This window comes from Panthera onca, chromosome C2 (assembly GCF_046562875.1).
Source record: "Panthera onca isolate mPanOnc1 chromosome C2, mPanOnc1 haplotype 2, whole genome shotgun sequence".
Lineage (NCBI taxonomy): Eukaryota > Metazoa > Chordata > Mammalia > Carnivora > Felidae > Panthera > Panthera onca.
The window spans coordinates 106,609,875-106,637,005 of NC_138347.1; the positions used below are offsets into that span (position 1 = coordinate 106,609,875).

General features: G+C 34.0%; 1 protein-coding gene across 1 annotated transcript in view; it reads right to left on the reverse strand.

Annotated features, from left to right (window-relative positions):
- RSRC1 (arginine and serine rich coiled-coil 1) overlaps window positions 1-27,131 on the reverse strand; it is a 414,695-nt gene that overhangs the window by 160,154 nt on the left and 227,410 nt on the right. Inside the window, exon 6 of the mRNA XM_078432217.1 lies at window positions 14,678-14,729. Coding sequence (XP_078288343.1) covers window positions 14,678-14,729 — 52 coding nt within the window. The remainder of the gene's footprint in view (window positions 1-14,677; window positions 14,730-27,131) is intronic.

Here is a 27,131-nt window from a genome sequence, read left to right on the forward strand (position 1 = left end):
ATCCAACTTTGGCTCAGGTCATGATCTCACAGTTCCTGGGCTCGAGCACCACATCAGGCTCTCTGCTGTCAGCACAGAGTTCGCTTCGGATCCTAAGTCCCCCTCCCTGTGCCCCTCCCCCACTCGCACGCATGTGCACACACTCTCTCACTCAAAAAAAAATTTTGTTTTAAATTAGAAATATCTAACAATTGCATCCATTTTTACAAAAATTCTTTCATCTAATCAACAATGATTTGTTAAGTCTTATTTACTTTTCAAGGTCTTTGATTAACATTTTCAGAATGCCTTTCAGAATGACAATAAAAAAACAAGTTATCTTTTAAAAACAATTCTAAAAATCCCAAGGCCTTATCAATTTTTCAGAATCACTATGCAAAACTGAGAAATGATGACAATTTCAAGTATTACCTTGAGAGAGTTATAACAGAAGGAGTTAATTACCTCACATAGAATAACTTTGAGGGGCGCCTGGGTGGCGCAGTTGGTTAAGCCTCCGACTTCAGCCAGGTCACGATCTCGCGGTCCGTGAGTTCGAGCCCCGCGTCAGGCTCTGGGCCAATGGCTCGGAGCCTGGAGCCTGTTTCCGATTCTGTGTCTCCCTCTCTCTCTGCCCCTCCCCCGTTCATGCTCTGTCTCTATCTGTCCCAAAAATAAATAAAAAAACGTTGAAAAAAAAAAAATTAAAAAAAAAAAAAAAAAAAAAAAAAGAATAACTTTGAGCCAATAAAAAGTACTTATATGGAGTTTCTACTGTCACATGAGGAATTATAAGGAATTTATAGGGTTTCACATATTCCTTTCAGGATGTACTTTAGGAACAATTACTTAGAAAGTGTTTAATTTAAAAAGTATTAACATTAAATTCAAATTCTACAATTTTATTTTATTTTTTTAAAGTTTATTTATTTTGAGAAAGAGCACACGTGAGTCAGGGAGGGGCAGAGAGAGAGGGAGAGAGGGAATCCCACCTAGGCTCCATATCCAGAGCGAGCCCCCACACAGGGCTCAATCCCACGACCCTGGGATCATGACCAAAGCCGAAATCAAGACTCAGTTGTTTAACTGTCTGAACCACCCAGGTGCCCCTCAAATTCCCTAATTTTAACTAAAAACTAAAAATTATCCTTTATGAGCATATGTAACATATTGGCATACTAAGCAAAAACATTTCTGATATTAGACATGCATATGGTTTTTCATCCAGATAATATTTGATTAAGGTTTATTTAGATGAATGGGATAAATGAAACATATTATATAGAAGTAGATAAGACTACTGGAAGTAGTTAAAACAGCCTGAAAGATTCTGCATAGTATAAAGTTCTCATCAAAGTCTGATTAATCCTTTCTAAATCAGAATTTGCTACAGGAAAAAATTAGGTATATTTCACTTGGTCAAAAACTATATGTTTAGATGTCAGGAGATGAGTTTTTCTGATTTAGGAATGGGGGGTGGGGAGGTAGGAAAGAGGGACACCCCAAGCTTTTCCTCCTCTCCTCCCATTTTCTTTTGTTACACTTTTACCTCTATTCTTATGTAAATCTGTTCACTTATAAATTCTAAATTAAATGGTAGTTCTATGTGAAAAGTCAACCTCACTGGTTTACGGTATTTTCTGAATTGCATTACATGTAAATATGAGCAACTGAGTTGAGCTGCAACTGTGGGTACAGACAATATGTACCCCCACTCATTTACACTACCCAAGAGTAAAATAATCAATCCACTTGACCACTGTGATAACCAAACTATTTCCCCTATATTCACAAAGGATAAAATGGTAATTATCAATGTGCAAATAATGATGTTACTTCAGTGTTTTCAATTCTAAGGATATTGAAATGGTAACCATAGAGTGTTCAATTCAAGATACATTGTCCAACAATGTCCAACAACAGCAAAACAATTCTTATTGAAAATATTGGAGATATTATTATGTAACAACATATTCACCATTTCCTGGAAGAAAAAAAACACAGGCCTACTTTTAGTTCCCAGTGTAGGATTTAACTTCAATGGTATATAAATGCACATTTATATACACTACTAGTGACATTCATTCATCCAACCAACTGTTAATAAACAAAGGCTCCTAACACCATGGTATTGTGCTGGTTTGGGAAATAGAAAGTTGGCAGGCTACAGGGTTTATCTCCTAAGAGAAGAAATCATACATGCAAACGGTCCTACTGAAACATTTATACTTGCTATGAATACAAACTACAATATATACAAAATTTTAGAAAATCAAATCCGATAACATATAAAAGGAAGCACATTGAGTTCAAGTGGGGTTTCTCCCAAAAATATAAATAAGATTGGTTTAACATTTGAAATTGACTGATGAAATACAACATATCAATGAAATTCATCATACCATCTCAATAGATGCAGAAAAAGCATTTGACAAAATTAAATATTCATTCCTGATAAAACTCAAAGGAAACTAAGAATAGAAGAACAATTCTTCAACCTGAAAAGGGCATCTATGAAAAACCTACAGTTAATATCTTGTATAATGGTGAAAGACTGAATGCTTGTCTCCCTAAGATCAGGAATAATCAAAGGATATCCACTCTTACCACTTCTATTCAAAATTGTGTCTGAAGGTTCTAGCTAGGGCAATGTGGTTATAAGGCAAGAATAAGAAATAAAAGGTCTTCATATTTCAAGGAAAAATGAAAACTTTCTTCATTTATAGACAACATGGCTGTCTATGCAGAAAATGCCAAAGAATCTTACAAAAACAAGTAATCTCTAAGTGAGTTTAAAAAATTGCAGGATACAAATTTAATATGCAAAAAAAGAACTGTATTTCTGTATACTACTAATGAACAACTAGAAATTGAAATTTAAACCCCAAAATCTTAGTATTTATGATGGCACCACAAAACACAAAATGCTTAGGAATAAATCTAACAAAATAAATGTAAGACTTATATGTTGAGAACTACAAAACTCTGATGAAAGAAATGAAAGAAAAACTGGAGATGGAGAGCTATACCATGTTGAAGGATGGAAGCATCCAGTCTCTCCAATTCTGATCCGTAAAGTCCACATAACCCTAATAAAAATCCCAGCTGGATTTTTTTTTTTTTGGCAGAAATCAACATACTTAATCAAGTAACCCACACAACAGAATATTACTCAGTAATAAAAAGGGAATAAGTTACCAATATAAGCAACAACATGGATAAATCTCAAAAGCATGCTAGGTCAAAGAAGTCAGACTCAAAACCTACTTACTATATGATTCCATTTATATGACATATGAGAAAAGTCAAAACTGTAGGGACAAAAAATAAATCAGTGGTTACCAGGAAGCTAGAAGTCGTAGGAGGGGTTCACCATTAGTGGATGGAGAATTCTGAGGGATGATAAAATTGTTCCACATCCTGATTCTAGGTGTTATTATGCAACTGTTTGCATCTGTCAAAACTCAAGGAACCCTCATTAAAAATTGTGTATTTTACTGTATATACTCAATTTTTTTTAAAAAAAAATCACTGTTTAGTAAATAGACAAGGTATAAAGAGAAAATATAAAGTATATATCTGATTTGTATTCAGAATATTTAAATAACTCTCCAAGTCAATAATATAAATAATTCCTTTTAAAAAATGGACAACAGATAGGAGCATATACTTCACACAAAATGGGACAGCCACTTTGTAAAAGTTTGGCAGTTTCTTATAAAGTCAAAGCTACATTTACTATATATATAAGAAACAAATCCCATTCCTAACTATTTACTCAAGAGAAATGAAAATATGCTTACCCAGACTTGTACTCAAATGTTCATATAATTTATAATCAGAAAAACCATAAGCTGGAAACAACCCACCTGTCCACCAATTGCTGAATGAATGAACAAACTGGTCTAGCTATATGATGAAATACTACTCAGCAACAAAAAGAACTGATGCTCATACAGCAATGAGAACAAACCTGAAAAGCACTATGCCAAGTCAAAGAGTGCAGTCACAAAGGTCTACATACTGTATGGTTCCATTTGCATGGCATTCTGAAAATAGCAAAAGTACAATGACATAAATCAGATTACTGGTTGCTAAGGTCCGAGATGGGGAAAAAAGAATTGACTTCAAAGGAGTATAAGGGGCCTTTCTGGGGAGTAATGTAAATGTTCTTTATCAAAAAATTTTGGTGATACTTAACATAATTGTATACATTTGTCAAATGCATGGAATTTCATATTAAATATTGGGGAATTTTATTATGTTTAAAGTGCACCTTTCCTACACCTCCATAGGTTTTCTTGATACCTACAGAACAATCAGAAAATGTTTTTAATTATTTTAAATCCCATTGCCCAGGGACATTAACCATTATTAGCATTGATATACAGCACCCAGGATATTTTTCAACATAACTTTTGATTCAATTATAACTTTAACTTTTGGTCAAAACTAAAATAGGATTCAGATCTTTTACACTGTTCAGGAGTCTCCATTTTTTCAGTTCCAAAATATATCACAAATATACTTATATTTCAGTAAATACACTGTGCACATTAAAAAAGAAAAACAGTTCATGCTATGCTTCTCCTAGTTGTAAGTGAACACCAAGAATTCTTTCTGCATAATGTCTTTTTATTGCCATTAAATCTTTCAACATTTGCAAAACTTGTTTGTATTACCATATACTTTAATTTAATTCTTGTCTTGGATTCTCTAAGGAATGTATTTTCTAGTTTTGCTAAATAAAACTCAAAGAAATCTTTTGTAAAAATAGAATAAAATCCTAACCGTTATGGGATGACAAGAGAAAAAATAACAGTCAACATTAAACAAACATTAATGAAACAACTTTTGGGAAGAGAGAGGATTATTTGTTGATTTGTTACCATCAACTCTTTGTAAATTTAGGGGAAGATGCTATACTCACACACAAAAAGGGCTACTCTATTTAAACAGTTTTTTTTTTTATTATTATGAAAGAAAAAAGAAACCCCAGGGTCTAAAATGTAATGAGTGATCCTATTAGTTCCACCAGACTAAAATCATACAGTCTACGTATGTGGTCTTTTCAGCCACATCTGTCATGAACCATTTTTACATCACAAAATGCAAAATACTGAGCACTGATTTACTAGATGAGACCTGGGAAAGAATTCGTCATTTGATTTTTCCCCTAAAAGAAAAATTGGCTCACAGGAAGACAGGTGACAGTTCTTTGCAGAGCATACTCAGAACTTACACATTTTAGAATCAAATCTTAATATAACCTAAGCAACAAAGAGAAAACCATAATGAAATAGAGGATGAAATAAAATAGAAAAACAAAAGAAATCTCAATGATGGCTTTCTTAAAACTCAGATACTTTTCTTGGCTAGGAGACATGGATTAACTGTTAAAAATAATTATGATGTGTGAAAATGTATAAAAGGGCTCACCACATAGTAAATGCTCAATAAATGGCACTCTGATTAATTTTAAGTACTTCATGAAACACATTTTTGTTAAGCATTTTATATACTGATCTGATTTTCCCCCTTTCAAAAGCTTGCAGTTACACTAAAATGGAATTTTTTTTTAATATAGAATGTATAGTACAGAAGAGTTTTGAATTCATTATTTCCTTGACTTATCTGAAATCTGCATTAGTCGCTTTTTGGTAAATTTCTTTATATAGTGTTATTTTACTCATATTAAAAAAAAAAAAAAGACCTAAAATTTTCCTTATAGGAAAAGGTCTACTATCATTCCAATTTTTTAATGGCTTAAATTAAAAAATATTAAAAGGTGATTAATAAAAAAAAACCTCATTACATGATTCTGCTTTAGGTAAATTACTGACAATTATTCTAAAACCACTGAAAGAGAAACTGCACACTTGACATATAAACAAACATCCAAATCTTATACACTTGTCAGTCTTTCAATAATGAAGTCTGGGGAAAAATAAATTCACAGACACCCAAGTGAATTGGCAACTGTAAGTGACAGAAGCCCTTCTAAATCCTCTGTTTACACTGGGGATTAGTGGAGTAGATTTTGAGTTGCAAACTGAACAGTCCATGGTCAAGGGAACCTGCTCCCTGTCAGCCCGCAGGGCATAAGGACAAAGCATGGTCCTGGTAGGAAGTGACCCATAAACATATTCCTACCCAGGATTTATACAAAGCCAGTCTGCCTCACAGAAACTCCATATGACCATTAACTGGCCTGCATGGCCTGCCAGGAGGCCTAATTACAGGTCTACAGAGCCCAATAACAAAAGCTGAAGGGCTTTAGCCTAGGGATGATCTGCTTTATACTGACTTGAGAGAGTCCATATAGAGGACCCCAAAGAAAGAGGTTTAGCTTTAAAATTCTCCCCAGAGATCCAGCATTGTACTCGAGTCTAGAAAGCCCACATGCAACATACTTCAGCTAGGCTTAAACATACCACCCTCTCAAAATTAACATTCAACTACTGTCTGCTTAACATCTGCTCAAACATGGCAAGTTGCTGTGATATTGTTAGACTCTAGCTGATAGCTTTCTTCTTACTAAATATTATTAAGGATAAATAATAGTCATTCAAATATAAATGTGTAACCAATGCTAAAACAAATAACTTATGCTTTTTAAATGCAATTTACTTAATGATTCTTTTTAGGAAGTACTACTTTATATCTTTTGAGTTAACACAAAGCCAAAAATCATGTTCATTATTGGAAATTGGAAGTTAAATTAACATTATCAACTTGATTTTACATAAAAGCTAATAAATTTTATGTGAATTTCTGAAATTTGCAGAAACCGTATTTGATGAAAAAAAGGTTTAACCAATGCTCAAGTCAATTAAACTATTTAAAGTTTTATTCATTTGTTTCTGTTTTTACATTTGCTGGTAGGAGGAGAATGTTTGGTTCAATGTTTCTTCCTTAACTACATCATCACTGTGGTGATGCCATAAAAAAACTACTCCTACTCTCTAACGATTATAGAACCCTCAGTTACATATTAGGTGCTGTTCTAGACACTTTATTACATTAATTTATTTAGTTCTCATAAAAATTCTAAAGGTACATATTATTCCCATTTCATAAATGAAAAAAACTACAGTCCAGCAGGCTTTACCGACTCTCCCATGGATTTACAAGTAAATCATGGAGCTGGGAATGGTACCCAGGCCATCTGACTTGAGAACTTAACTACTACACTATACTATATTGCCTTTGATATCAATTGCTAACATTTACTGAATACTTACTATGTACCAGGTACTGTTCGAAGTGTTTTACAAATGGTACCTCATTTAAGCTCTTATAACAACAAACCCATTGGTTATGTACTATTAATATCTCCACTTTATAAATGAGGACACTAAAGGAGACTACTAAAGGAGACTACCAAAGGAGACTACAGGGGAAGTGATCCGCCAAAACTCACAAAGTTAGTTACAGAGGCCAAGTATGAATCTAGACTGCCAACATACTATCAAGCAGAAGCCTACATGGGGAAAAAAGAGGTATGAAAACTATTTTATGAAATACAAATTAACTTTTTACCACTTGCTCTGTTTTTTAGGTCTGTCCAACATGAAAAATGTTCTCACAATACATCAGCCTATTTCTCAGAGTCATAGATCGGTGGTCAGAAACTTACAGAGCAAAACCTCTCTGCTGGTTTTAAGTCAGGGTAGCAGAACGGTTGTCTATGCCCCTTGGAAATGGTGCTACATTTTCATGGCAAACTCAGAATCAGAAATATTTACAGTTAGACTGGACTTTAGAAAAGCACTGGGAGTTCTAAGATCACATGCCTATGAAGAGAAAGGGTTAGGAACAGGCTTCTAGGTACTTAATGGGTAGCTAAAAGCATAACATCTAAATTTAACATGGAGCAGAAGAACTGGGATGAAATGAGGCACTTATGACTTATTCCTAAGCATAGCTCCTTCCCTGGACATACTGTGCCCATGTGTGTAACTCATCTGTGTTTCACAATACTCAACCAGCTTGTATCCCAGCAAGGGTAACTGAAATGCAAGTCCCTAGTTAGGCTGAAGACCAAAACATTGGTGATTATACAACACTACCCTGGGTTTTTCAAAATTATCAGAAATTTTGCTATTATGAGCACTCTTAACAATTATGAAAAATAACATTTTTCTGACTCATACTTTACTAATTCTTATTATCAATTAGAAAAAACTCATTTCAGAATCAAAGGCTTACATGAGGATAGAAATTATTTTATTGTAAGGTAACTATAGCACTACACCTAACAAAACAGAGTACGTATTTGGTAATATTTTCCACCATCCTGCTTTCTTCCCAACATAACTTAGGGATTTAAACTACGGATAGAAATAGCTCAAGAGTCAGAAATCACTGGACTTGAGTTCTGGTTCTGTCATTCACTAGCTATGTAGTCTTTTACAAATCATTTATGCTTTCCAGATATTTGTAAAATGGAGTTAATTAGCTCTCCATGCTGTGATGTGAGTCAAACGATAAAAGATTTATATGAAAGTGCTTTAAAAACTAGAAAGCAAAACAAAATGGGTTGTAAACATTATTCAGAAAATGAAATATTACACAGAGATTTTCTGATAAAGGTGATTTACCATTCATGCACCAAAGGAAATTGCTATTTTTTCTTAAAACATTAGAGATATAATTTTAAAGGCTGCTTGTGTCAATAACTCTATTACAAGTAAAATATTAAAAAGATTTTAGAGAACAACGTGTCTTATAACCAGGTTGTAAGAAGTGTCATCTTTTCATACTGATAAAAAATATTTACATTTTGGAAAAAAATTCTCTCCTCTAAATTCTTCTTCAGACCTACAAACACGTATGGCATGAGATGCTACTGTGTTTTTGCAGAAAACCCAAATAATGTTTGGACTGCCACTAACATGTCAAACACTAGTGAGAGCAAAAGAGACAAGTCTTATCTTCCTTCTTTCTCCTCTGTGATAATCAAGTTTCATTATCTTTTCTGTCATGCACTATCTTAAAGTTTAAGATTAAAAAGTCAGATTATTGGCCAATATCTTCTACTTTAGAAGCCAGATAATTTCTTGTGTATTTATTTTAAATCCATCAAGCTGGTTAAAATGAGCATAGCAGCATTAAAAGGTCTACTTTTCAGTTACTTCCAGATTATTTGTTTCTTCACAATGACCTGTTCACCAATGATTAACAGCTGGAATCTTATTTGGCATAGTACCACTCACTACAGGTGCTGTTAAAACTGTTGGAAAAGACTTATAAACTTTAGATCTGGTTCCTGGTCTTCATCATGTTCATTATTTCATTGGAAAAGTAAATTCAACACTTATGAAATAATTTTTTTTTTTTTTATTTTTATTTTTTTTTATTTTTAATATATGAAATTTACTGTCAAATTGGTTTCCATACAACACCCAGTGCTCATCCCAAAAGGTGCCCTCCTCAATATGAAATAATTAAATATTAGTATCAGCCATATGTAAGTAAATATCAGCATAAATGGTATGCACAAACAAGGACAGAAAGATTTCAAAAAAGAAGAGAAAGATTATGTGCTGGAATGGTCACAAAACTCATGTGGAAATTTTGAGATTCGTTTTGAAGTGCTTAGAGGTAGAAGAGGAAAGAGGAAGTCATTTCCAGAAGAGAAAAAAAATCATGAGCAAGGATTCATAGGTAGAAAAGAATGAGTAACTCAAAGAATAATGAGAAGAAGTTCAGAAATGAATTCTAATAAATACAGAAAAATCTGTGGCTCCACCATACAGAAAGAACCTTGGAACCTTAAACACAGAAGTGTAAAATTGATTTTTTAAGCCACTGAGGGCCAGTGACTAATTTTGAGCAAAGTAATATCATCACCAAATGGTGGCTGAGAAAGAATCATTTAGCAGTGGTAATCACAAAAAACAATGTGGAAATAAACATTTCCTGGTGGCTACCATTTGCCAGGCTCCGAACTAGGTGCTTCACGTATCATATTTATCTTCAAAAAAACCCTACAAGGTAGTTATTATCCTCCCCCTTTACAAGTGAGTAAATTATGGTACAGAGAAGTCCCCAAAACTAAATACTTTCAAATAGGCAACTTAAATGTGTGACAAGGTTTAGTTGAAACAATAGGGGACTATACTCATATATTGCTGATGAACACGTAATATCCTTCAGACACTGTGGAAAAGTTTGGTGGTTTCTCAAAAAGTTACACATAGAATTCCCAATGTACACTCCTAGGTATATAACACCCCAAATTACAAACAGGTACTCAAGCAAGTACATGTATATGCATGTTCATAGCAATACTATTTACAACAGTCAAAAGGCGGAAGTAACACAAATTTCCATCAATACAAATGGATAAATAAATGGTGTACATGGATACAATGGAATATTATTCAGCCATAAAAAGGAATAAAATACTGACACATGCTACAATGTGGCTGTACCTCCAAAACATTATGCTAAGAAGCTGACATACGAAGCTATACAGTGTGTAAGTCCATTTATATATATCCAGAATAGATAAATCCACAGAAACAGAAGGCAGATTGGTGAATGCAAGGAGCAGGTGTCCAGGAGTGGAGAGAAACTGCTTCATAGGTAAGAGGTTTTACTTTGGAGTGTTGAGAACGTTTTGGAAGTAGAGAGAGGTGGTAGTTATACAGCCCTGTAAATGTATTTAATGCCACTGAATTGTTCACTTTAAACAATTACGATTAATTTTATATTAATTTTATGCGAATTTCACCTTAATAAATTACTTTTTTTTTAAAAATAGAGAACTATGGCAAACTAGAAAATACACATGTCTGTCATGTTCCATTTCTTTTTTTTAAACTATGTTTTGTAGAACCAATAAACATCAAACTGCTCACAAACTGCTCAAGGTAAGCAGTACTAGTAGGCTTAGAACTCTTCCACTATTTGCTACCATCTCTGGAGAAGAGAACTGAAGAGACCATTGGGAAGTTAGGGATTAACCTCTGGCTGGTATCTTTGGCATCTAGACTAAGGAGATGGCAGTGGGAAAGATAATAAAGGGATATATATAAAAAATGTTTCAAAATAAGATCATTCTAGGTGAATGACTGCCTAGTAAGAAGTCAAAGGTAAAAATTTCAAAGTTTTGTATCTTAATAAGTGAGAGAATGGTAAAAGCATTTTTAAAAAGGAAAGGAAGAAAGCAAAGGGTTAATAGGATTGACTCACTATCACAGGGTAAGCCATTAGCTGAGGTTATAACTTAAAGATTGAATCTTACAAATTTATACAATTCTGCAATCTTCTGTGTCCTACTGCCATTTGAAAATGACAAAAAAGCAATCTTAGATAAAACCTTAACTTCACATCACCTCTGAACTAAACGATAAACAACAGACACGAAAGTTGGTTTTAACTGCAATTTAGTAATAGACATGAGAAACGATTCTATCTAAATCTGAAGATTTAGCATAACAAAGTACAAATATATGGTTTAACGTATAAAAATATGGTTGTAACAAATACAATAAGATCTGTGACTTCAAATTCATGTTTGGTATAAACCAAACATGCATGATACCTTACATTTTGCTTAAATATTATTTTTACTCATACATATGTCTTTCAAAATCATACCACTAATAATTGTTGCCAAATGTTCTAAACATATTTTAATTCCAAACCAATAACATTATTAACATTCACTCATAAATCAATAACAATGCAATGGTTATATATTGCATTTTCTGGGACCTATAGTTAGAATAAAGGACTAAGCACAGCAGGATTTCTTTATAGACGAACCTTATCTACCAGACTATAGTAATTATAAAGCTGAAATGAATCCTGTCTCAAGAATCTAACATACAGCCTTAAGTCTTTTCTTGTACTCGATTTTATGGCCCCAAAGTCAAGGATGTTTTCCCTGAGAACTCAAGTAAACTTCAATGTGACAAAATGGGTGCTACCAGCCCTTCCTGTCCGGGAACCTCACTCTTAGGACTAGGCTGGATTTTAACTGCAAGACTTCCGGAATGAGCTCAAGTTGGTCTTATTCCCCCTTCCTTTATTTTATTTATTTGCTTGCTTTAAGTAATACAGTGAACACCTTAAATTCTTCACTGAAGGAAATCTAGAACTTTGATAGTAAGTTCTAGATTTGCTTATATGCTCCTCTCCTATCCATCTATCTACTTCCCCTCTTCAAGGCCACAAGTTCTCATTAAAAGCAATACTGGATGTTTCTCAAAGGGGTATAATATGTTATATCATATTATAAAGCAATATATTCATAGAATTGGCATCAAAAGGCCAAGTCTGGTTAAAATATTTACTTAATCAGTGGAAACATAAAGTAGCACAGTCCTTTTATAAAACAATTTAGCAAAAATGCATAAAAAGCCAGTCTAAATATTAATACCCTCTAACCTTATAAACTCATTTCTATAGTAATCAATCCCAAGAAACCTATCTAAAATATATAAAACACAATTTGTAACAGGATGTGTACCACAGTGTTATTGATAAGAGGGAAACGCTGGGGACAACACGTTATTAAGTACAGAAGAAAATTATTAAGTAAATAATGCTACATCTAGCTAATGCATTGCTTATCCAGACTAATGTAAGTTTTTTAAATTTGTAAATTGTCATAATATTTTTAATGTTTCTCAAATTCACGCAACCTAACTCTTTATCGACAATAGAATTTAGAAAGTTAAATTAAAATATGTGGGGTGACAGCTGGGACCAATATAAGTAAGTTCAACACTATGAAGTTTGGACCCTAAGATCTGTTTTATAATAGGCTTCAAAATCCTATTAAAAGATAAAGATAACTGTATAAAACTATGAAATGAAATTCTTTATAATTGTATTAATGGAAACAAATATTTTCTGAACTAAGCAACATAAATATTGTCTTTAAAACAAAAGTTTGTCCATACTCAAATTATGAACTGGCAGTAATTTTTCAAAGCAAAATGCTACTGAAGAATTAAAGAATCAATGTATATTATGTAAATGATAGAGAATCATATTAACTAGCTTAATCTTACAGCATATTTGAGTCAAAATATGAAAAACCAGATAGCAAGCAAAATTATAATACTATGTAGAAACTGTAATTTCCACATAATTAAAGATAAAATGAGTAAGATTAATACATAAAATATAAATGACTTAAAATTAAAAAAAATTATTTTAATGTTTATTTATTTTTGAGAGGGGAGACAGAGTGCGAGCAGGGGAGGGGCAGAGAGAGAGAGGGACAGACTCCAAAGCAGGCTCCAGGCTCTGAGCTGTCAGCACAGAGCCCCAGGTGGGGCTTGAACCCACAGACTGTGAGATCATGACCTGAACTAAAGTCAGCTGCTTAACCAACTGAGCCACCCAGGCTCCCCTCCCTCCATTTTTTTTTAATGTTTATTTATTTTTGAGAGAGACAGAGTGTGAGCAAGGGAGGGGCAAAGAGAGGGGGAGACACAGAATCCAAAGCAGGCTCCAGGCTCAGAGCTGTCAGCACAGAGCCTGACGTGGGGCTCAAACCCATGAACTGTGAGATTATGACCTGGGCTGAAGTCGGACGCTTAACTGACTGAGCCACCCGGGTGTCCCTGAATGACTTTTAAAGTAATATGGAGAGTTACAAAGACTCACAAATATTATTAAGTTTTATCCTTTTATTATAAGTTACTTCTATTAGTGATTTATGAAGCTAGTATATCATGTGTTCCCAATCTTTAGACTGTAGACACTCTGGGGCTAATGCAAGAAATCTCTGAATCAATATGCACATATGTATTTTCTCAATGAGTACTAAAAATACAACTACTATCATTTGGTAGTCTGAAATTACTTTTATGTTAAAATAGAATTCTCATTTTCCAATTGGAAATTATACACTCTTTACAGATCTTTAAAAAGTAAATAATTATAACAAATATGTACTACTTTGGTTATATCATTCTAATCCTACTTCATGCTTAATCTTGACAACTTGTTTAAATATGTTACATACATTTTGAAGAGCACGTTAAGATTCAAAATAATATCAGTACTTAGAAAAGATAACATTAATCTTTTACATTTTTTAAGAAGGTAAAATATTTAATGTCTACATGAATCTGAGGATTATGTATAAAATCAAAGTCACAGCATTATTGTATCATTGAAAAATAAGACATACAGTATTTTAACATTAGATGGTATCCAGAACAGTTCATTGAGTTAGTCCAATGGAACTGGAGAAATTACTAAATTATACTTATCTTGTTTTCCTCAACAATGAAAACCTTGATCTAAAACTCCCACTTTCTACAAAAGTTAAACCAAAACAGATCATAGTCTTAAATGTAAAAGTATAAAACTTTTAGAAGAAAACACAGGAGGATGTTTTGTGATGTGGGGCTAGGTGAAGAATTCTTAAACATGCCACCAAAAGCACAGTCCACGGAAGACAAAAATCAATAAATTGAACTGCCTCAAAACTGAAACTAAAATTAAAGTCAATTTTATAAGTAAAAATATAAAGAATGACCTTTTAGCATTATACTCTATACAGCAGTCGATACTTCATGTAAAATATGGCCATACATATAACCCAGATTTTACAAATTTGTGAGGACATATGAAAACAGGTGTTTTTTTCTTTGACCCACCTGTAAGCATGTCAGTATTTATTTAGTACGTTTTCATTTAAACAAAGTTAATCATGAGCACTTACCAGCAGCTTCAAGAACCAGCTGTAGTCTGGCTTTGGCCTGTTCGGCTGGTGGCTAAAAGTCAACCATAAAAGACATTTACAGGTCAGTTTTAATATATGGAGCTTTAAATTAATGTATTACTATGCAAACATCAGAAAATTTAGAAGACTTTATCATAACAGATATTAATATCCATCCAACATCTTAATAAAACTCCATCACAGCAGCTCTACCAATCTACTCTCTCACTGTAGTAATTGAATCACACTTTTCATTAACATGATGGAAGAATTTCTTTCTTTCTTTCTTTTTTTTTTTTTTTACTGGAAAAGGTTTTGTTAGTACCCAACATCAATCTGCAATAGCCTAAATCAGCACCTAAATCAGTACCAATCAGCATTAGCCTAAATAACTACAATTGAATAATGAGGCAAAACCTACATATATTTAAAAACATATTATCAAGCTCTGTTTTGTTTTGTTTTTTTTTTTTTTGCATATGGAAACGTGCAAAGTGACCTATCGGAATTTAAGTAACAACTTGATATTTCAGGCAAGTCATATCCAAAAACCAAATTTTTTTCTGCTTTCCTATTTGAAAGGGGCAACTGTGATGATGATGTGATTTACAAGCTTTCAATTCCTACCAAATGTCCCCAAGTTGTTTTCTCAATGGACTTTGATTCAACACAGTTGATAATGTTGAAATTAACCTTACTTGCCTACCAGTGACCTTATTTTGAGATTTTCAGATTAATGTGTTGATGGTATCTAAGATAACATGGGTTGTAGTAGGTTATGAGTTATGAATTTTCATGAAGGACCTGTTAAAAACTTTTGTTAGGTTTAGTTATTTATTTTGAGAGAGCAAGAGAGAGAGAGAGAGAGAGAGAGAGAGAGAGAGAGAGAGAGAGGATGAGCAGGGGAGGGGCAGAGAGAGAATCCCAAGCAGGCTCTGTGCTGTCAGCATGGAGCCCAATGCGGGGCTGGAACCCACGAACCATGAGATCATGACCTGAGCTGAATCAAGAGTCAGACACTTAATCAAATGAACCATCCAGGCACTCCATAAAACCTGTTTAACACTTGAGACTATACTTTACCATATATTTATAAAGATGTCAGCAAGTGACTAAATATAAATAACCTCATATATATATATATATGATATCATCATTTGAGAATTAACATTTTATAAGATATATTTTTAAATTTCTCTGTGAAAAAATGGTTTGAATGAAAAGACTTACATAATTGGATATAGAAAGAAGATGTCTAAGAATTGTTAACCATTTGAATGGTGCCTCTGAATAAACTGTAAGAAACAGGATGGAAGAGTAGTAGATAAAACAGGAGGAAAGACAGGTAGAGTCTTTCATATCCTAGAACAAGGGGTAACAAACTATGGTCCTAGACCAGTGACCTGGTTTTTTATAAATAAATTTTACTGGAATACAGACATGCCCATTTGTTTACATACTGTCTATAGGTGCTTTTGTTTACATAGGTGCTTTTGTTACTATAGGTGCTTTTGTTACTATAGGTGCTTTTGTTTACATACTGTCTATTGGTGCTTAGTACACCAATAGCAAAGTCAATTTTTTGTGACAGAAAACTTCTGGTCAGCAAAGCCTAAAATATTTACTATCTGGACCTTTAAGGAAAAGTTTGCAGACCTTACCATAGAAAGAGAGACTTAGGAGAATCTAAAACGGTGGTGTGAGGAGATGACATCTGTACTTTGATAAGTCATTCTAGCAATAACTTGATGATGAATTGAAAGGAATGTGACTGGGGGTGAGGAGTGCAGTCAGGAAGGAATTAAAGAATGCCAGGTGACAGATGATGAGGGCCTGAGGTGGAGCAGTGGTGGTGAGGCTGGACAGGAAGAACTAGATTTGAGAAATAATTAACTAGTAACATGAAAGGACTGACTGAATAGGAGAGAAGGAGGAGGTGACAAAAACAGTACTTTATGTCATATGTTAGTAGAGAAAATGTACGTATGGGAGCTTTATGAAGTTACAAAATGTTGAAAATATGTAACATCAAGTTAAACTATCATAGCAAAATATCAATAGAACGTGTGATATCTACTGAATATAATCTAAGAGTTATAAACTAAACTGCCGATGGGGCCAAGCAGTTAATACAATTATTTATGATGATGAGAGGCAAAAGACATTTGGCCTCAGTCATCAGAGAGTACTGTGAGGGTGCAGAACAGTGGAGCACATGGCCTAGCGAAAGGAAGCGGCTAATAATCAGCACCTACTCACTGCTGTCATACAGAAATGCAACCCAAAGCTACGAAATTTCTTGATTTTTCATGAGACTTTAAGTTTCCATAAAGACCAATACTATGTGGAACAAAGAATACTTCTAAAAGCCAGGTTCAATCCCAAAACAGTTTGTGACCTCTGCCATCTACTTAATACACATAGTAGAAACGTGACACTCTGTGCAATATAACATAACTAGAATGGCATGAAGGAAATGATATTCTGACTAGCAGGTCCCAAGCAAGCTAAGAATTATGAAGCATACATTTCAGAGTGTCCTAGAAAGCAGTGTCCTTTGATAGAAAAATGTTAGGCACTTTATGGTGAAGATATTTCATGGGGAAGTTTCATGTATTTCACAAGGGAAGATTATTTTTAACAATTAAGAAATATTTAAGACACAGAAAAATACACAGAATGATGAATACCCACATCCAAGAAAAAAATTAATATTGTTGTAGTCTCCTACCGTACAAACCCCCCTCCATGGCGGCTCCCTCCCTCCTCCATTTATAACCTCTGTCTTGAAAATATGGTAATTACCATTCCTAAAGAAAGATGATTGATGTTTCTGATAAAAACACCTGTTAAGACATATTTATATTTTCATTAATTTCTCTAACAATCTATAATATAGGATTCATATTCAAAGATAAAGAAAACCAGTTTAGTAACTTGCTTCTACTATACATGACAGATTGAAATTAAGACCTTCTGACTCCAAATTTCAGGATCCTTCTAACTAAATCACTAGGACAGTCATGAAGTCAAAGCAATTAATTCCATAGATATAAAAGCAAAAGAATGAATTTTTAATTCTGTTCAAAAGAAAAATCTGTCCAAAATAATACATTTGTCCCAGCAGATGGAATACGAGGACATTCTAAATACATTTGCCTATACAAATGTAACTTGCAAAATTTTATTTGTGAAATACAGGGATCATCTTCAACTGTGGGGAGAAATACATTGTTGGATTCATCAGACTTTTGAAATTTGTATTTTATAAATATTTTTATTCTTATAAATATTAAATATTAGGTATCATCATACTAACTGGTTTAGAATGAAAATATCTTTATGGGCTTGGGTTCCAAAATTTCTAATGCTTTACTTATTTTAGAGTATATTACAGTTCAGGGATTAGTGTGAATTCCATCTAAAATTGGTTTTATTTTATTGATTTTTTATTCAGATTTTATTCAGAACCAGAAATCAAATCTTACTCAATAAGCAATAATATAACACCAAATAGAAATGCATGTAATATAGCAATTTTGCAATATAAGAATTGTAAAATGAGGGCATAATTAAGAACACAGTTTCACAATTATATTGTGTGAAACAAACTTTTGGATAAAAAATTGTATTCCATTAAAAAATAGTATTCCATTAAAAATAATATTCCTCACATCAAATTTAGTAGTGCATAATTAGATAAACAAATATTACCAAAACTGAATTATGGAGAATATAACTGTGGTCCCCTCAAAAAATTTTAGCATTAACATTAACAGAACAGTAAGAACAGTATGAACTTATGCTTCTTTTTTAAAGGTATATTAAAGTTAAAACATTATTATGGTATTATATCACAAAAAATAAATTAGTAGGTATTGTACCATAATTTTAGCTTACTTAAAGAAAACTGTACTTCTGCTAGAAATTCTTATATAGGGCTTAAAATTCTAAATTAGTAGTGGTCTTTTGGATGCCTAGGTGGCTCAGTTGGTTGAATGTCCAACTTCAGCTCACAGTGCATGAATTCAAGTCCCACATGGGCTCACTGCTGTCAGCGTGGAGCCTGCTTTGAATCCTCTGTCCCCCTCTCTGTCTCATGCTCTCAAAAATAAACAAAAACATTAAAAAAAAAAATAGTGGTCTTTCAGTGGGGGAGAAGGGTTTGGTAGTCTTTCTGTTGCCATGAATTCTCCAGAACTACCCTGCTCACTTCCCTCCCCTTGATAGCCACATATACTTACTTACTCCATTTAGTTACTACTCCTAGTTTCATAGAAGACTACTTTCTTAAGATGAAACAAATGCTCCTGAAACTGAAAGCTAAGTCAGTCACTTGATGGCTGTGGAGGTGACCATCTTCAATGTCTAGACTTTTTCCCTTGACTTTGGACTTACTCGTATTTAGTCCAATCCCCTGAGTTCCTTAAAGACACCATGTCTAGAATCTCAAGATAGTGCCAAAACTAGCATTCCAAACCAGCACAATCTTTTGAGCCATGAATATATATATATATATATATAAAACAAGAAGCAGAGAAGCAAGCCTATCCTTACATAAACCAGTTTATACACTAAACTATTTAAACTCTTTGTTCACCCTTCACATTTCCATTCATATTCAGCTCCCTGAACCCCTGGCCACCACTATGGAAATTCTGGGGGCTGATGAAACAAGAGCGATTCCAGCTGCCAACAACACTTTTCGGTGCTGTTAAGAACAGGGAAGTAAAAAGTCTGAAAGAAACACTGTGGCTGAACTAAGAGAGAACTCAAACTTGGAAAATAAATTAAACTAGCAACATTATGCAAAATCAAAATTAAGGCTGGATTATATGGTTTCCAGCTATCTCTCTCATTTTAAATCATCATATGCTCTTTTTATATAAAAAAATAACCAGAGAGCAAATTCTGGAAAGATGGTAAATAGGTGTTTACTCTTTAAGAAATTACCAAACTGTGGGGCGCCTGGGTGGCTCAGTTGGTTGAGTGTCCGACTTCAGCTCAGGTCATGATCTTGCAGTCCCTGGGTTTGAGCCCCATGTTGGGCTCTATGCTGACAGTTCAGAGCCTGGAGCCTGCTTCAATTTCTGTGTGTGTGTATGTCTCTTTCTCTCTCTGCACACCTCCCACCCCAGCTTGTGCTCTGTCTCTGTCTAAAAAATAAACATTAAAAAAAATTAAAAGAAAAAAAAATTACCAAACTGTTTCCAAAATGGTTTTATATTCCCACAAGCAGAGTTCTAGCTGCTCTCCATCCTTGTCATGACACAGTACAGTCAGCCTTTTTAATTTCAAAATTCTAATAGTGGTTTTAAGCTTACTGTGGTTTTAATCTATGTTTCCGTAATGATTAATGGTGTTGAACGTCTTTTCATGTGTTCGTTATCCTTATTTTTCCTTGGAAAAATGGATGTTCAAAATGCCAATTTTTCGTTGGATTGTTTTCTTATTATTGAATTTTCAGAGTTCTTAATTATAATGAAAATAATTTTTCATACATGAGGCTTACACATCATCTATACATACAAGCATGTGCATGCATATACACACTAAATTACATATTTATGTTTATTTTCTGAATAAAGCTCCCACTCTCGTTGAGTGGCTTATTTTTTCATCATCTTAAGAGTATCTTTCAAAGAAGCAGAAGTTCTTAATTTTCATGAAGTCCGACTCATTAATTTCTTCTTTTATGAATCATGCTTTTGTGGTATTATATCTAAGAAATCTTTACCTAACCCCAATTCATAAAGTTCTGTCCTGAGCTTATACCTAGAAGTTTTACAGTTAACTTAATTTCTATATAAATGCAGCACTGAAAAACATTAAAAATTTTTTTTGATATATTGTCGTGCAATAGTTTCAGCACCATTTGTGGAAAAGACCATCATTTTCCATGCAATCATCTTTGTGCCTCTGTTAACAATCAACTGGATGTATATATATCTGTCTACTTTTAGACTCTCTATTCTGTCCCACTGATCTGTCAGTCTTAATACCAATACTACCCTGTGGTGTTACTATAGTTTTACATTAGCTCTTGATTACTATAGCTTTGTATTAGCTCTTGAAATCAGGTAGAATAAATTCTCCAATCTTTTTCTTCATTTTCAAAGTAGTTTTGGCTCTTCTAGCTCTTTTGCATCCCCTATTTTATTTATTTATTTTTTGCATCCCTATTTTAGAATAAGCTTATCTTATTCTAAAAAATAAGCATCCTAGGATTTTGCATGGGATTGCACTGAATCTACATGTCAATTTGGAAGAAAGGACATCTTAACAGTACTACTTATTTAACAATACTACCTTTTAGTCTGGTATATTCTTTTCCATGATTTTTGCTTCTTGGGGTTTAAATCTCAAATGTGTGCACGTGCATGTGTGTGTGTATGTGTTTAATAGGCAGTACATAGTTGGTCTTGCTTTTTTATGCAATCTGAAAACCTCTGCCTTTCAAGTGGCATGTTTAGACCAATTTACACTTAATGTAATTATTAATCTACCACATGCTATTTGTTCTCTATTTGTCCCATCTGTTGTTTGCTCCTTTTTTCTTCTTTTTATGCCTTCTCTTAGAGCACTTTTATAATTCCGTTTAATATTATTTGTTGGCTTATTAGCTATAATTTTTTGTGTTATTTTGGTTGTTGCTTTAGAGTTTATAATATACATCTTTAATTTATCACCCTCTGTCTTCATTATATTACTTCATATATACTATAAACACCTTACAGGGGCACCTGGGTGCTCGGTTAAGCGTCTGACTTCGGCTCAGGTCATGATCTCATGGTCCATGAGCTCGAGCCCCGCATTGGGCTCTGTGCTGTCAGTTCAGAGCCTGAAGCTTGCCTAGGATTCTGTGTCTCCCTCTCTCTCTGCCCCTCCCCTTGCCCCACTCACGCTCTCTCACTCTCTCTCAAAAAAATGAATAAACGTTAAAAAAAATAAAGAAAAAAACCAACCTTACAATAAGATACTCTCATTTATCCCCTTCCAGCCTCTGTATTATTATTGTCATTGCTGTCATATATTGTTATAAACTCCACAATGCACTGTGTTGTTTATGCTTTAAATGCTTATCTTTTAAAGAGTTATATTTATTCACGTAATCACCATTTCCAGTGCTTTCTTTTATGTCAACCCAGTATCTGAAAAGATTTCCTTTGCCATTTCTTGTAGTACAGGAGTTTTGGTGATAAATTCCTTCCAGTTTTGTTTGTCTTAAAAAAACACACAAAACTTCATTTTGGCCTTCACCTATGAAAGATACTCTAGTAGGGAGAATTCTAGGTTTATAAAATTTTTCTACCATTATTAAAAAAAATTTTTTTTTCTAACGTTTATTTATTATTGAGAGACAGAGAGAGACAGAGCATGAGCAGGGGAGGAGCAGAGAGAGAAGGAGACACAGAATCAGAAGCAGGCTCCAAGCTCTGAGCTGTCAGCACAGAGCCCGACACAGAGCTGGAACTCATAAACCAGGAGATCATGACCAGAGCTGAAGTAGGACGCTTATCCGACTGAGCCATCCAGGCGCCCCTTTTCTACCATTATTTTAAAATTGTTCCTTTACTGTCTTGTACTTTACATTGTCTCTCATGAGAAATATACTTTCATAGCTATCTCTGTTCCTCATACATAATGAGTATCTTTTTCTCCTACATGACAACAGTTAGTATTTATTTTTACCCTTTTGCTTTTAAGATTTTCTTCTCATAACTGGTTTCAAGCAATATGATTATGATAGGCCTTGGTGTGGTTTTCTTCATATTTCTTGTGCCTGGGGCTTATTCGCTTTTTGAAATTATTTATAGTTTCTATTAGAGATATTTTGGTCATTATCAATTATATTTTTCTGTTGCCCCCTATTCTTCCCCTTCCTTTCAGGATTCCAGTTACATATACACATTTAAAAAATTTTTTTGGTGTTTATTTATTTTTGAGAGAGAGAAAGAGATAGAGTGGGGGAGGGGCAGAGAAAGAGGGAGAAAGAGCATCCAAAACAGGCTCTGCACTGAGAGCTCTGCCTGATTTGGGGCTCGAACTCACAAGCCATGAGATCATGACCTGAGCTAGTCAGACACAACCAACTGAGCCTCTCAGGTGCCCCCTACATGTATATTGTATATTTGGCTACCTAACATGGTTACTACAGCTCACAAATGCTCTTTTCTTTTTTTTTTTTTTTTTTCTCTCCAGTTCCATTTTGGATAGTTTCTTTTGCTATGTCTTTTAGTTCACTAATCCATATTCTGCAGTTTACCATGTCCATTAATATCATCCAGTGTATCTTTCATCTCAGACATGTAGTTTTCATTTCTAGAATTTTTACTTCTTTTATAGCTTTCATGTCTCTACTTAGTATGTTCAGTCCTTCTAGTAGCTCTCTGACCATACACAATAGAGTTAGGATGGTTCTATTAATGTCCTTGTCTACTAATACTAGGTTGGTTTCAACGGATTGATTTTTCTATTATGTTACATTTTCTTGACTTTTTGGATGCATGGTAATTTTGGACAAAATGTCAGACATCATGATTTTATTTTGTTGTGCGCTGGATATTTTTGTATTCCTATACACAGTCTTGGTCTTTGTTCCAAGACACAGTTAAATTAACTTGGAAGCAGTTTGATCCTCTCAGTTCCTACTTTGTTAGCACCAGAACAGCTGTAGATCTGTCATTAATTCTTCCCCACAATTAAGACATTTTTAGTACTTGATCAGAAGCACCATGAATTATGAGGTTCTCCACACTGGTTTTTGGGAAGAGACACTATTCCCAACTCTGTGTAGTGGCAGACAATTTCCTCTAACCATTTCAAATAGTTCTTTTCCAAGCCTTGGATAGCTTCCTCACATACATGTACTAATGAATACCTGAAGGAAACCCTCTGCAGATATTATGCAGCTTTCTCCTCTCTGGTAACCTGCCCTGTGATATCTAGGGGCTTTGGCCCCCCGTTATCAGAGCTCCATCTTCTCAATGCAAGGAGACTACCAGGGCTCTGCCTGAGTCCTCCCTCCCTGTGTTGTGACCTGGAAACTTCTCTAGGCCTTAAGCTGAAGCAATTAAAGGGTGCACCTCATATTCTCCCCATCTTTTAGAATCACTCTCCTTCATGTTTTATGTCCATTGTCTTGAGAGTTGTTTTCTCAAATAATTTGTCCAGGTTTTTAGTGGTTTCAGGTGGGAGGGTAAATCTCATTCCTGTTACTTCATCTTTACTGGAATAGAAAGCCTATTATTTCTTTTAATACTGACACAACCTTGTGAGGTAAAGTTATTTGTCCAAAGTTACATAGCAATTTTTCTAATGAATGTGAATAAAAATGCATTTATATATACAGATAAATCTGTAAATTCCCTTTCTCTGGACAATATCTCTTTCCTTTTCTGGACTAATCTTTTCTTTCAAAGCTCAGCTCAACAGTCATCATCTTTCATGATGGTTATAACTCTCTGCTCTATGCTCCTATAAACCTATAAACCTATAAACATGTGTCAGCAAATTTGTGGTATAATTACTGATTCTGTTGTCTATCTTTCCTTCTTTGAAGGCTATCTATCAGCTTCTTGAAGACAATAACGGCCTTACATCTTGTATCATTAGCACTTAGGATAGTGCCTGGAATACAGTCAATGATAAGTACATATTTGAAATAAACTTCCTTGAAAATTTTAAAATTCTCATAAATGTATAAACTAATTTGGAAGTATTAATTTCATTGAATTCTATCTATTAGGAAGTATTTGCCTAATTCCAATAGCTGAATGTTTGAGAGAATGATAACAGTGTTGGGGAAATTATAACAAGTAGTAATAATGAAACATGAAATCTGCGTATAATACATTTTTAACAAACCCATTTGATAATAGAATGGCAATTCTTTTATTTTTAAGTTTACTTATTTATTATTTTTTAGAGAGAGACCGAGAGAGCGAGCAAGGGAGGGACAGAGAGAGGGAGAAAGAGAATCCCAAGCAGGCTCCAAGATGCCAGCGAGAAGCCCAACACGGGGCTTGAACTCAAAAACTGTGAGATCATGACCTGAGCCGAAACCAAGAGTCTGACACATAACTGACTGAGCCACCCAGGTGCCCCCAGAATGGCAATTTTTAAAGTGATCATATGTGCTCCAAATATACAAATGATAACGTCTATGTGCCATATCCTTCCCAGCCAACATGACAGACATTCCTGAGAAAGCATAAGCTACCTGAAAAAAATTTAACATGTTTTTTGAAAAAAATATAATAGCTATTATTTACTGTAAGCTTTTAACATTCCAGACCCTATGTTAAGCACTTTACATATATCTCATTTAACAAAATTCTCATAACAATCCTGACAAGGTAAGAACTTTTAATGCTATTTTTTAGGTGAAGAATAAATTACCTTAAGTCACAAAGATGGTAAGGTGGAAGAACTTGAATTTTACCTCAGATTACAAAATCTATGTTCTTACCAACACTATACTGCCTCTCAGCTTGGGATCCATTTCTTTATTAACAACATTTTGAGGGAAAAAAGGAGATAAATCTAACCATTTTTAATTGCCAGGAAAAATTGTACGAAGTTAAAACTAAATTTTCTTTGGTCTTTCAGATGTTATCATTAATGATCTTAAAGGTCATGAATGCCATAGAAAGCTCATTTTAATCAAGCTTTTCCAGATGAGTAACTTTTAAAATATTAAACACATCCGCAGTATAGGTACTGTGCTGTTTCCTTTAAAGTAAATGCAATCTCACTATGACAGAGACACATATCAACAGCTTATCATATTTCTGGCTACATTTCATTTTAACAGTTACTATAATTCTATCTCTTAGGATCAAGGTCTAAGCTAGAAATATTACAAGTAGCTCAAAAGTAGATTTATTTTGCCTCTAGAACTTAGCACCAAGTTGGTTTAAACAAAGAGTCAAAAAGAAATGAAAAGAATTTAACCGATAACACATCTATTCTCAATAGCAAATTCATCTTACAGTTTTATCAAACATTTTCTCTAAACAGCTTCAGGGTTTGCAAAAAGTTATTCTGCAGTTATTTTCTTTATTAAAAACCTGAGAAAGATGTCATTTTATACATCTACTTTATAGATGAAGAAGCTAAAGAGGTAAATCTGAACCTAAGAGGTTACGACATCCATGAGGGCCTGTTTAAGAAACTCATATTCATGACACAATACTATTATCTACAAAATGGTGCCACTCATTTACTACACAGATACACAGCCATACTTATTTGTTTAAAAATTGTCTATATCTACAAGCGGCAGGGCTGACTAGTTGCAGTAGAGATCATATGGCCTACAAAGCCTAAAATATTTATCTCGTTCTTTATAGAAAAGGCTGAACCCCAGTTTAGACTACTGTCTTACCTTTTCCCTCCTAAACACAGCTACTGAAGTCATCTTCACAAAGTAAGGTTCTTACTAAGTTGGTGCTTAAAAAATACCTCTGTGACTCTCTCCATTGATTCCAGAGTTAAGCATAAACGTATCACTTTAATTTTCAATTACCATCAATAACATCCCAAGCTTATTCTTTTATCCTTATTTTTCAACCATTTCTGCACTCATACCCAACATTTCAGCAACAAACAGCCTCTCAGTATTTCTCAACCATGTCCTGCATCTTCCTCCCAGTGCTTTTCTTATGCACAACCAACCCTGTACTTAGAATTTCTATTCCCCTATATCCTTAGTTGTAGAAATGCTGAAACATCACCATCTTTGTCCAGCTCCACTTGGCTGGAAGGATACAGTGTGGACTATTTAACAACTCATAAAGCACTCAAAATCTTTGTGAAAATGCTACAGATTACCTCTCTATTCTTTCAAAGTGAGTGCCCTCTTTCCTCCTTAGTTTCCTTCATTCTTAGCCACACCTACGGTGCCTCACCACTTAAACCACCTTTTAACAGAAAAGAACAGAATCTAATTAAGAAGAATAAGATTTAGAAAGGAAGCAGCTTTATATGAAAGCTATGTAGACAAAGTAGAAATATTCTCCCCTCTGTGGAGCCAAGGTAGGTAGGGAGATAGGGGAAGAAGTCTGACCACTGTAACACAAGTTTGGAAGCATAAAAGAGACAAAAAATGGAAGAAACAGCAAACTCAAACAATCATTTATTTGTACTGGCTACACAACTGTGCCACTGAGTAGAAAAGCTTACTTAACATTTCCCTGTCTGGAATTGAGGAGACGACGACGACAATGACGATTATTATTATTATTAATTTGACAGCTGAACCAAGAGATTCTCCCATAGAAGGAGAAAATTAGAGCTTTTTATATGCATCAGTTATTTATGTGTTAGGCCTCTCAAAAATTCCAAAATAATTCTATGCAAAATAAATGATTTTTAGTAATACTTCTAGACATGGCATTGAGTTTAAAGTAAAATTAGACTCAACAATACAGTTGTTTTCTATTTTAAAATG